General features: G+C 40.0%; 2 protein-coding genes across 2 annotated transcripts; one reads left to right on the top strand and one right to left on the bottom strand.

Annotated features, from left to right (window-relative positions):
* Positions 1-1,277: 1,277 nt before the first annotated feature.
* LOC131303267 (cellulose synthase A catalytic subunit 7 [UDP-forming]) lies at positions 1,278-9,115 on the top strand. Its single transcript, XM_058330060.1, has 13 exons — positions 1,278-1,679; positions 1,940-2,135; positions 2,518-2,720; positions 2,918-3,011; positions 3,236-3,356; positions 3,710-3,976; positions 4,449-4,794; positions 5,139-5,402; positions 5,886-6,098; positions 6,225-6,438; positions 6,544-6,740; positions 7,356-7,709; positions 8,292-9,115. Exons 1-13 carry the CDS (start codon positions 1,605-1,607, stop codon positions 8,871-8,873), a joined length of 3,126 nt encoding a protein of 1,041 aa, XP_058186043.1. The 5' UTR covers positions 1,278-1,604; the 3' UTR covers positions 8,874-9,115.
* Positions 9,116-9,809: 694 nt separating this feature from the next.
* Positions 9,810-12,843, bottom strand: LOC131303272 (pentatricopeptide repeat-containing protein At4g30700). The gene has a single exon (XM_058330070.1). The coding sequence runs from the start codon at positions 12,775-12,777 to the stop codon at positions 10,411-10,413; it is 2,367 nt and encodes a 788-aa protein (XP_058186053.1). The 5' UTR covers positions 12,778-12,843; the 3' UTR covers positions 9,810-10,410.
* Positions 12,844-12,866: the final 23 nt, after the last annotated feature.

The following is a 12,866-nucleotide window of genomic DNA, read 5'->3' as shown; positions in this document are numbered from 1 at the left end:
AATTAGCTCAATCCGATATGTGTAGGTGGATCCAATCTTTCATTTTTCATTCATATTACAGAATCCTGAAATCGTTTTTCATTCTCACTTGATCTTTCAATCCTAATCTTTGGACAATAGTCCAGGGAAATGCTGAATCAATGGCAGAATAAAGAGTGATAACCTTTCTAAATCTAGGATTAGGTGATAAACATGCAATCATGTTTAAGGTGAACGGGCAAACCAGATCTTATAGTTCATGATTATAGTTAATTAGGCAAATAACTAATCATTTACAATTACACAGTTACAACCGAAGGGCTTGTAGCCCAATGATATTTCTTGATCCTTCCTCGTGGGAGGTCAGGATTCGAGCCCTGTTAGGGGCGTTTCCGGTTCAGGACTATGAACAACCTTTGAACCCTATATGTGAACTAACTTACTAACTGAAAATTTGATAAAAGAAGTGAGGGCCGGGCCGGCTCAACAACAATGTGAGGCACTTTCAAGATTCTCAAAACAAATTGAGAAACTAAGAGGTCATGAGAATGAGATAATTAGTTCGTGCCAAATTTCGATTCTCTCTCCATTATGTCATTTTCTTATTATGAGATTGTCTAAGAAAACGTTTTCTGTCTAAAACGAATGGAGCATTAGTTAACAATGATAATTGTTAGATTTAATGACCTGTACTTGCTTATGGAATATAGGAGGCGGATATACTATTACACCGGATAATACTTCGAACTACTTATATCCGGTGTTTACTACCCTGATATAGAATGGGATAATATCCCTTCGGATTGTATATCCGCTCTAGGCGGATATAGTAACACCACCTGCCCCTATCCTTATTATATCCACCTCCATATTCGGTTATGTAATTACGAAAATGGCACATTTTCTTCTAATTTCATACCCACCAACTCATATCTATCCCAAAACAAACTATACTTATCTCGTCTTCCATAAATTACTCAAACAAATCATCTAAAACATATTCCCCCTGTATATATATCCAGTCTTTTATCGCATCTCTCCTCATATTATATTCATCCAAAATTAATCTGGTCGGCAGACCACCCATAATTGTACATTCGAGTATATATGTTAGTATTGTTTTATTTACGTAACCCCATAATGCTGGCAAAGGAAGCTTAACTAATGTTCCTTTTGACCAAATGGAAAAATAAACAGACAAAAGCTAGGGTAAGACCATGGTCCTAACCCAAGTCGGCAAGTTCTAATACAAGGACCTTTCTGGCTAATCAACCAATATTTTGAGGGATGATTACACAAATAACCAAGTACATGTACGCAAGCAGAGAGAGAGAGAGAGAGAGAGAGAGAGAGAGAGAGAGCATGGTAGTTGAGATAGACGAAGCTTAACTTCAAGGCAATGCCGCAATAGGGACTATGCAACCAACACCACCCCCCCAACCCATAACGTGGACACATTAGGTGGGAGCTAGAGACTAAGTTACCACCCACAAGTTCTAACACCCCTTCACTTTCATTCCTTAAAAAGAATCCCCAGACTCCCCAACACCACCCTCAGCCCCCCATTTTCACCACCACCACCACCACCACCACCACCCCGCCTTCGCCTACCGCACCCCACTACCATGGAAGCCGGTGCTGGACTTGTCGCTGGATCCCACAACCGTAACGAGCTTGTTGTCATCCATGGCCATGAAGAGGTAAATGTGATATACATGGTATCTTCATATATATAAGATCATCAATGGTATAAAAGAACAACCTTCTTCGGTATGAACGACAATTTTGAATGGCAAATGCAAGAAGTTAGAGTAAAATCATAGTTGAAATAGTCCGTTATATGTTTTCTTTCTCATCACTTGCAACAGCGCATGTGCCCCAAACGCTAGTATGTACATATATACACCTACAAAAGAAAACACGTTTCTCGGACTAAGGTGTTTGGTTTTGGTTTTTGCAGCCTAAACAATTGAAGGACTTGAATGGTCAAGTGTGTGAGATATGTGGGGATGAAATAGGGCTCACGGTGGACGGAGACTTGTTTGTGGCCTGCAATGAGTGTGGCTTTCCAGTGTGTCGGCCATGCTACGAGTATGAGAGAAGAGAAGGGAGCCAACTGTGTCCCCAGTGTAGGACCAGATACAAACGTCTCAAAGGTAAAAACAGAAAAATCGATCATACGAAAAATAAACACCGGATGATCAATGATATGTTGGGTTTGAGTCTTGTCATTTATTTATAACAAAAAGATTCATTAAGATTGTCTACTACTGGAAAAAAAATTGACACATTCACATCTCTATTGCCATCATCGATCGCCGAGGATTCTGTACAAAAATATTTCAAGAAAATCATTTTCCAAGAAATACTAACTGGGCTTCATTGTTTCACCAACATGATTAGAATTGCAAATGAAAGCCCAACATTCCACAATCATTTTTACCAACGAAAATATGAGGAGAATAGCGGCAGAAGTAAAGAATTTACCTGTACTAAAACTAGCATTTAATTCTTGATTCCTGAAAAAAAAAAATGAAGGGAGCCCAAGAGTGGATGGAGATGACGATGAAGAAGACGTGGATGACATCGAACATGAATTCAAAATCCACAACGATGAACAAAACAAGAACAAGCACCTTGCAGAAGCCATGCTTCATGGCAAAATGAGCTACGGAAGAGGCCCAGAAGATGATGAAAATACCCAATACCCACCTGTTATATCTGGTGGGCGTTCTCGTCCGGTGAGCAAAAATGGCAAGAGATATATTCTATGTCCCGAAAAGATGAATTTATGTTTCAAGATTTATGCGTTTTCAGATTTCGCCACATAGTGTGGTTTGGAGTCCATTAGGACTTTTGAGAAGCAAATACTCTGTTTCATAAATACTTATTTCATTCTTTAATTTGGATCTTATAGAAATTCATGCAACGCTTGCAGGTTAGTGGTGAGTTTCCAATATCAACTCATGCTCATGGAGATCAGCATTCTTCGCTGCACAAACGCGTGTATCCGTATCCAGTTTCTGAGCCTGGTACGTTTCCACATCACCATCTCAGTTGCTTTAGTGAAAACACCTCCTAAAAGGCGAAAAAATGTTTCCGATTGCACTTTCATACACAGATATAGACATATGTGTAACTTCCTAAAAGGTGAAAACATATTTCGGGTTACAATTCAATATACAAAAATGAACACTTGTGTATCGATATGCACTTATTCTTCTTCGTTTTTTGCATGACATGATATACAAATTAGGAAGTGCAAGATGGGATGAAAGGAAGGAGGGAGGGTGGAAGGAGCGGATGGATGACTGGAAACTTCAGCAAGGCAATTTGGGGCAGGAATTCGAAGACTCTGCTGACCCTGACATGGCCATGTATGTGCCAATATGTATATTAAAACAGTTGATTTCCTATATATTGTTCGGCTCGTTTCCTACTAGAACTCTGATCCCTTTAAGCTTTTTTCAAAACGGTTTTGATTTTCCATGGTTTTTTGTAGCCAAAAAAAGAAGAAGAGAGAACTCAAAAGTTTGAAAATACTAGCACATTTCATGCAGGTTTCAAAGTTCAAAACAACTATTTTGGTGTTCCAGAAAAGTGGGTTATTTTCAGAAAATTTTACTGGAAATTCGTTTTTAAACACAACTCTTCGAACACCACATAGGCTCGCTTTGGACACAACTGCTACTTAATTTACACTTACTGTTATGGGCATGAACAAATGCAGTGTTGATGAAGCAAGGCAGCCACTCTCAAGGAAAGTACCAATTGCATCCAGCAAAGTCAACCCTTACCGGATGGTGATAGTGACTCGACTTCTAGTTCTGGCAGTTTTCCTCCGGTACAGAATCTTGAACCCCGTGCACGATGCCTTTGGCCTCTGGCTTACTTCTGTCATCTGTGAGATCTGGTTCGCTATCTCATGGATTCTTGATCAGTTTCCCAAATGGTTCCCGATTGACCGTGAGACTTATCTTGATCGCCTTTCTCTCAGGTTAAAACACTTCTGCACCTAAAAAAACTTTCATCAGCATTAGCTAAATAGCAACAAGTTGATCTTTGTTTAACTACATGCAAGGATCAAAATTCCATTTCTGTTAGCTTGGAAAAGGATACCTTTGAGTAACATTTTGAAAACTATGCCAAAACAAAAAACAAAAAAAACAAAATCTTCCTGTAAATCTTGTCAAGTTTTTTTTTGAAACGTAAATCTTGACAAGTTCCCATGTTTTTCGATATGTGTTGGTAGACACATTGGTATTGAGGGATTCGGCTAACGTTTTTTGTTTCGCTCTCCTATGAAACAGAAAACTTTCGGCCATCCCCAATGGAAATGAAATGAAATTTTGTTCCTCTGCTACGTGGTCTCAAAACATAACACTAAAGGCCAATTTATTCTATAAAAAAGAGAACCTGAATTTATTTTGTGATCATACAGAGTAATAGAGAATATATCTGAACTACAGGTATGAGAAAGAAGGGGAACCGAATTTACTTGCTCCAGTAGATATCTTTGTCAGTACAGTGGATCCCATGAAAGAACCTCCTCTTGTTACTGCAAACACGATTCTGTCGATCTTAGCAGTTGACTACCCTGTTGACAAAATCTCGTGCTACATCTCTGATGATGGTGCTTCAATGCTTACTTTTGAAGCACTGTCCGAAACTGCAGAATTTGCCCGAAAATGGGTTCCATTCTGTAAGAAATTTGAAATAGAGCCAAGAGCACCGGAGATGTACTTCTCTCTCAAAATTGATTATCTCAAGGATAAAGTCCAGCCTACATTCGTCAAGGAGAGGAGAGCAATGAAGGTCTGAATCTTGAGTCTGTGTGGAATGGTTTTCCTTTCTTCTTTTTCATTTTTGTTGTCCATGTTTTCAACAACCAAAGAAAGAAAGGTCACAGCCAAACAACCAGTTTGACACAATTTCAACACAGTTACATAGATTTAAAAAATTGTTTTGCATGAAAAGTGGATTGTTTCAGAAACTAATTTCCTCAAATGACTTAACGAAAGAAATAGAGAAGCAAGATTTCCGTGGTTTCCGGTAAATAAGAACGAAAACTACAACAAACATCTGTTATCATCTTGATTTGTCAGTTTATAAACTGAAAATGTTGGAATAAAAGTTCAATACACTGCCATGCTTGACAGAGAGAGTATGAAGAATTTAAGGTTCGAGTTAATGCACTTGTTGCAAAAGCAGTAAAGGTTCCCCCAGAAGGGTGGATCATGCAAGATGGTACACCATGGCCAGGAAACAATACTAAAGATCATCCGGGTATGATTCAAGTCTTTTTGGGTCATAGTGGGGGACTTGATGCAGAAGGGAAAGAGCTTCCACGACTTGTCTATGTATCACGTGAGAAGAGGCCAGGTTTCCAACATCACAAGAAAGCCGGTGCCATGAATGCCCTGGTAAGAGAGAAAACTCTTTTCCTGTTATTCATTCCTCTGTTAATCCCTCAACAAGAAACAAAATTATGTTTCGCTTCCATTGAAACAGCCGATACATTTCTGTTTCCTAGGATACCAGGATAAAACATTAGTGGAATCCCATACTTCCAACGCTTGCACCAGCGCATACTAAAACGCACAGAACCATGTTGGAATTTTCTGATATATATCAAAATGTTGAGTTGTTTGGCTATCTATCATAATTACCCAACAATGACGTTTTCATACATCCCCAAAGCCTTTTAATATTTCCATTATGTTCTGGATAAGTTTTCAAAATGTTTCAGAAAAATTAAAACATTGTTCCTGTACTGTTTCTTTTTCTAGCTAACTGAAACAACATACCGAATGAAAATTTCATCCTTGTCTGTCTGCTACAGAAACAAATTGGAACTCAAGTAAAAGTATGAAGTACAATATCTAACTAGTGACTCTTACCTGCAGATTCGTGTCTCTGGAGTGCTCACCAATGCTCCGTTCATGCTGAACTTGGATTGTGACCATTACATAAATAACAGCAAGGCCGTGAGAGAGGCAATGTGTTTCTTGATGGACCCACAAATTGGGAAAAAGGTCTGCTATGTTCAGTTCCCTCAACGGTTTGATGGCATTGATAGGAATGATCGATATGCCAACAGAAACACAGTCTTCTTTGATGTAAGTTCCAGCAAGAAATGCCACTAAATATCATCTAATGTCATTGTGCTCAGATTAAAGCATAAACTAGAATATATTTCTTAGTTTCTGTTCCTTTTACTTATTTACTTATTTCTCTTGTGGCAGATTAACATGAAAGGTCTAGATGGAATCCAGGGTCCTGTGTATGTGGGCACAGGATGTGTCTTCAGAAGACAGGCATTATATGGTTATGAGCCTCCAAAGGGTCCAAAGCGCCCAAAGATGGTGAGCTGCGACTGCTGCCCATGTTTTGGACGCCGTAAAAACCTTCCAAAATATGCTAAACATGGAGCAAACGACGATGGCGCAAGCATTCAAGGTTTTTAAATTCTTTACTATCATAATATCTGTACTGGATCGCTTCCCTAAATGAGTTTCTTCTGCCTCATCAACTATACTGGACTTATATTTGTCTTGTGACCAGAATTTGATGATGACAAGGAACTATTCATGTCACATATGAACTTTGAAAAGAAGTTCGGGCAGTCGGCAATATTTGGCACCTCTACCTTAATGGTTGAAGGAGGGGTCCCTCCTTCCTCGAGCCCAGCAGCCCTGCTGAAAGAAGCCATTCATGTAATCAGCTGTGGATATGAAGACAAAACTGAATGGGGTTTGGAGGTAATATCACATTATTAATGACAGAAACCTGGAACTTGATTCCATAGGCAAGATATTCCTCTCGCCTCTGACCGCCCTAGGGGCGTGGGAACTTAGGGAAAGAAAGAGAGAGGGGCAGAAAATGATTTATCTGGTTTCTATTTAGAAGTACGAAAAAATTCTATAAAAAAAGAGATGAAAATTATTGATCATGGATCGCTTTTCCTAAAAACCAAACAAGGGAAAGTTAATTCTTCCTTTTCCGTGCAACAAAAGTATTAGATTGTTAACCACCAACTCATCTAAAACCTTAAGCTTTTAGAGAGAGGGCAACTTTTATTATTTATATTCTCGACTAAAACAAACCAAACTTTTATGCTTCATTACATTGCTTTTTCACTTTGTTTATTCTAACCATTCCACTATCTTCTTTTCCCTTTCTTTGCACAATATCCAACCACAGCCTATTTATATCAGCATCATCAATGAGCTGATATGCCTGATTTATCTGCATCAACATTATTTTACATATAATAGAAATTCCTATAAATGGAAACATAATCACCTACAGCTTCTCCTACAATGACATTCTATATATCAATCAATTCAGACCTCTAATTGCTCTTGATTGTGCAGTTGGGTTGGATTTACGGCTCTATTACAGAGGACATCCTAACAGGCTTCAAGATGCATTGCCGTGGTTGGAGGTCCATATACTGTATGCCAAAGCCGCCTGCATTTAAGGGTTCTGCCCCTATCAATCTCTCAGATCGTCTTAACCAGGTGCTTCGTTGGGCTCTGGGTTCAGTTGAGATCTTCTTCAGCCGTCATAGCCCAGTATGGTATGGCTATAAGGGAGGAAAACTTAAATGGCTTGAGCGCTTTGCATATGTCAACACAACCGTCTATCCCTTCACCTCCATACCTCTACTTGCATACTGTACGCTCCCTGCCATCTGCTTGCTCACAGACAAATTCATAATGCCAGAGGTAATCATATGATCCCATTAACCAGGGAACGTCTACACTCACGCACATGAACAATATGTATTTCCTTTTCTGTCCCTTTAACACAGTAACGTACCCAAGGGCGTCCAGATGTGGTGGAAAGTGGGGTCAAGCGACCGAATTGAGCTAGGAAAACCTCATAGATAAGTAGCTTGGGAGCTTGGGTTTGGTCGAGAAGCCAAATATATATATTTACTCATACTTGCACATTATACACCATAGATATTATGAAATTGTCCTAAGGAAGAATAAATGGTATATGGCTCCAAATGTTTGACCTCACTGTCCACAAATCCTAGCCCAGCAGGCCTTCCGATTGTATCATCACTAAACTCGAATTAAGACCTAAAACATTGGAAGATTGACATTAACTTTGACCCCAACATTCAATGAATACATTTTTCAAATCCCAGCAACTATCTCCAAAATCCATCTTGCAAAGAAGATGCTTACATGGTCATTTTTGTGGCAAGTATGCATCCATGCTCACATGTTTTCCCAAATTTCCATTAATTTTCTACTCTTATGTTGCTAGAGGATTAACATTATGTATTTTGAATCCAGATAAGCACCTTCGCAAGTCTTTTTTTCATTTCTCTGTTCATCTCAATCTTTGCAACGGGCATTCTTGAGCTGAGGTGGAGTGGAGTAAGCATAGAGGAATGGTGGAGAAATGAGCAATTTTGGGTCATAGGTGGTGTGTCTGCGCACCTGTTTGCCGTAGTGCAGGGTCTGCTCAAGATTTTAGCAGGTATCGACACAAACTTTACGGTCACATCCAAGGCATCTGATGATGAGGACTTTGGAGAGCTGTATGCTTTTAAATGGACCACCCTACTTATACCTCCGACCACAATCTTAATCATAAACCTTGTAGGGGTTGTGGCCGGAATCTCAGATGCCATCAACAATGGGTACCAATCATGGGGTCCACTATTTGGAAAGCTCTTCTTTGCCTTTTGGGTCATCGTGCATCTCTATCCATTCCTGAAAGGTCTCATGGGAAGGCAAAACAGGACACCCACCATAGTTGTTATTTGGTCAGTGCTTTTGGCTTCTATCTTCTCCTTGCTTTGGGTCCGTATTGATCCATTTGTGTTCAAAACAAAGGGGCCTGATGTCAAGCAGTGTGGCATCAATTGCTAAAGTTTTTTCTTTGTTTCTTTCTGCGATTCATGCTTCCCCAGAAGAATACATGTATATTGTGGTGTGATATGGGTAAGATGTATGTACCGACAAAGGGGAGTTGCAGAAGAAGGAATAAATCCAGAAGGGAGAATTTTGTCTAGCTGAGTCAATTGGACTGAGTTTTGTATGTGAATGAAAGAAAACCATTACTCAGAAGTCAGAATTAATGTTGAGGCATTGACCCAACAGTGTTTTCATCACAAGCTGCAGTTTTATTCTTTCTGTATCACCATTGACAATCAACTCAAAACCCAACGAAGTTAACAACACTGAAATAATTACCAGACTGGTGCAATGAAAGATGATCAAATATAGACCAAGGTGAGGGAAAAAAGATTCCAAATGAACAATAAATAACAGACAAACAGAGACCAATCAAAAAAATTAGGAGCACAACTGGGTGAAATTGCTCAAAGCCAGAAGACTGATCAGAAAAAATATATTGTTGAACTGTACCAAGTCTTGCTTTGATATGTTAGAAATTAGCCTGGAAACAAAGCTTTCGAGATGCTTCTTTGACACACTTCAATTCTGACCACATAAAGAGCACACTGATAAACAAATTCAGTAATGAAAACCTAAAAATAGAACAAGAAGCTTGTTCAATTCATCTCCATAGGCCGAGAAGGCGGTAACAATAATATGAAAGAACACATCCATCTCCATGAACATTGAGTTGAATAAACAAATACCAAATAACACAATTTGGTAGAGAAAAGATCTACTATTAGTACTTTGGATACTCGAATAAGAATAAACCTCTGAAAAATCCTTGAAAAAAATACCTGTTTGTGCAGTCAGGCATCTCAAACTACCATTCCATAGCTTACTGTCCATGGGCTCTAAACATTTCTCCAAAAAATGAAGCAGAAAGCATGGAAAGATTCACGTGGAAAACAGCTTAAGGGATAATTTAAGTTGCAGAACATCATACAAAAGGGCTTATGGACTGAAATTCAGAAGCAGATTCAGTCAAAATTCCAAAATTGGAGTTTATTGAATTCGGTTTGCAAATAACAGAAATTCTCACTGTCAAAGCACTTTGTGCCAGAATGGAAAACAATGACATTTCACTCGGCCTATGACCCAAGGACATGTGCACGCTGTTCTGATTTTTCCCAAATGAACAATGTCAATGGTATAGTTAGGAATCTTAGGATGTAGATATGGTTTTGATTATCCGCTCAATCATATCATTAGCCGCACGCACTAAGGTCTCCTCACAACAGCTTTCACTGAGATATATCTGGAGAATGAATTTACAGACACTTCGTGTGCGATAGGCTATAGGGACATGGAGATCAACTGACCAATATGAATCTCAAAAGTAAATGGTATCACCACCTGGTCCTGGCATGAATTTGTTCATAGTCCGGTTAAACTAAAACATGCCAACCCACTTGCAGCCATGTTGATCAGCAGACTTTCATGACTACTTTATGCAAATCAAAAATCTGACCTCATACACCTTCACCGTTGAAGAAAATAACCATTATCACCAATAATCTCCACAAGAACACACACCATCTTTGAAATGATGGAACCTATTAGCATCCCTTACAACAATAACCCTCTCTGAGATCTTGGATATGAATTTCGTAAAATTATGGCAGTCTAAACAAACCCGAAGGTTCTTGATGATCCTGATCTCTGTTCCTGGTTCAGAAGCTATGAGCCCAAATGCAATGGCCAACTTCTCACTGTGAACCATTACCATTAGCTCCTTCTCTTCCTCTTCCACATCGTGGAATGCTGTGACAGTCTCTGTCTGAAATCCAGCTTCCCTCATCTCTCCCATCAACTTTTCCAGCTTTGAGTATATTGCCTCTCTTTGTGGGTGAGACCGGTCGTTGGATGTAAAGACATGCAGGGTCTCATTAATTTCTATTAGAGTACACCCAGGAGTCTTTTCCAGATTTCTCCTCTTAACCACCTGCCGTACTGAAGCAGCTTGAGGATAGTTCCGGTCAGCTGAGTATAAATTTGAGAGTAGGACATAGTATCCTACGTTCTCTGGGTCCAGTTCAAACAACTTATTAGAAGCCAACTGTGCCATGTTTTTGTCCTTATGAATCATGCAAGCACCAAGTAATGCACCCCACACAGCACTACCTGGCAGAACAGGCATTTTGTTGATAAATTCCCGGGCCTCATCCAATTTTCCTGCCCGACCAAGAAGGTCAACCATGCATGCATAATGCTCTGCCAAGGGCTCAAAACCATGATCATGAACCATAGAATAGAAAATTTCCTCTCCTTCTCTCACAAAGCCAGAATGACTGCAAGCGTATAAGACAGAAAGGAAAGTAACCCCAGTTGGCGAAATTCTTGACTCCACCATTTTAGTGAATAGGTTTAGAGCTTCACGTCCATGACCATGGAGGCCATAGCCAGAAATCATGGCATTCCATGTGACCACGTTTTTCTCCTGTACAGAGTCAAATAACTGCCGTGCCTCTGCAATGCTTCCACACTTTGCATACATGTCAATTAAAGCAGTTGACACATAAATGTTGGACTCAAAACTCTCTTTGTTTAGCAAATTATGTACCCATTTCCCTAAACTTAGAGCTCCTAGTTGAGCGCATGCTGACAGAATACTGGTAATTGTGACAGGATTTGGACGGATTTCAAACTCCTGCATTTCTCGAAACAGAGATATCGCCATTTCTGTTTGCCCATTTTGAGCATATCCTGACACCATAGCATTCCAAGAAGCCAAGGTTTTCTCTGGGGAATCATCAAAAAGCTGCCTAGCGGATTCAATTTCGCAAAGTCGACTGTAGACAGTAGTTAACGCAGTCGATACTGAGGTATTTGAAACCATACCAGTCTTCATACAGAAACAATGAACTGAACGTGTAATATCTAGCCACCCAAAAGGAGAAAAAACAGGAATCAAACCTACCATGGTGCTCGAATTTACTCTCTGCCCTAAAACAAGCAACTCTTTAAAGAGCCTCAGTGAACACTCAGTCTTACCATTACACGAAAACCCAGATATCATTGCATTATAAGATATTAAATCAGGCCACCCAATCTGCTCAAACAACCACTTGGCTACAAAAATTTCCCCACACTTCGAATACAACGAAATCAAACCCGTGAGAATATGTTCATGACAATGAAACCCGCCTTTCACTGCCAAACAATGCAACATCATCCCAACTCTCAACTCCTGCAGCTCTGCAGGGGCCGGAAGCACTGCAGTCAACGTTGTCGAATCAAATCGCATCCCCCCACCCTCAACCATATCCTTAAAAACCCTCAACGACTCTTCAAAGAAACAATTCCTCACCAACCCAGAAATCACCGTATTCCACAAAACCGTGTCCGGTTCAGGAATTCCATCGAACACCTTGCACGCATACCCAACATTCGAAAACTTAAAATACATATCCACCAGAGCAGACCCAACAAACAAATCCGGCCCATACCCATCAACAATCAAATGGGCATGAATCAAAATACCAACTTTCTCACTCAAACACGACGAGGCGGCCACAACGAATGCGTAAGTAAAGTTATCCGGCAAAAGGGTAGTCTTTTTTTGCAACTCGAGGTATAAAGATAGAGCCTTTTGGGGTTGTTTGTTATTTGATAAGCCTCTGATGAGGACGTTGTAGAGAAATAAATCAGGGTTGGGGAAGTTGGAGCAGAGGAGAGTGGCGTGGTCGATGGCGTTGAGGTCTGAGAGCTTCTGGGTGAGCTTTGTGACGGTTGCGAGGTCGTTGTGGAGACCGTTGAGGATGATTTGGGCGTGGGTCTGGGTGAGGTGAGAGAAAGTAGTGGCCTTGTTAATGAGGTTTAGAAAGAAGTTGCGGCTGTGTAGTGCAGAGGTGGTTATGTTTCTGCAAATCATTTGTTTTGGGATCGAAGAGATCTTTAGTTTTCAACTGTTTTATAGCCAACAGTATCTTCCGTAGAAAAGAGGGGTCAAACGTCAAATAG

The sequence above is a fragment of the Rhododendron vialii genome, chromosome 1a (assembly GCF_030253575.1).
Source record: "Rhododendron vialii isolate Sample 1 chromosome 1a, ASM3025357v1".
Taxonomy (NCBI): Eukaryota; Viridiplantae; Streptophyta; class Magnoliopsida; order Ericales; family Ericaceae; genus Rhododendron; species Rhododendron vialii.
This window is presented reverse-complemented; position numbering and strand designations above follow the sequence as displayed.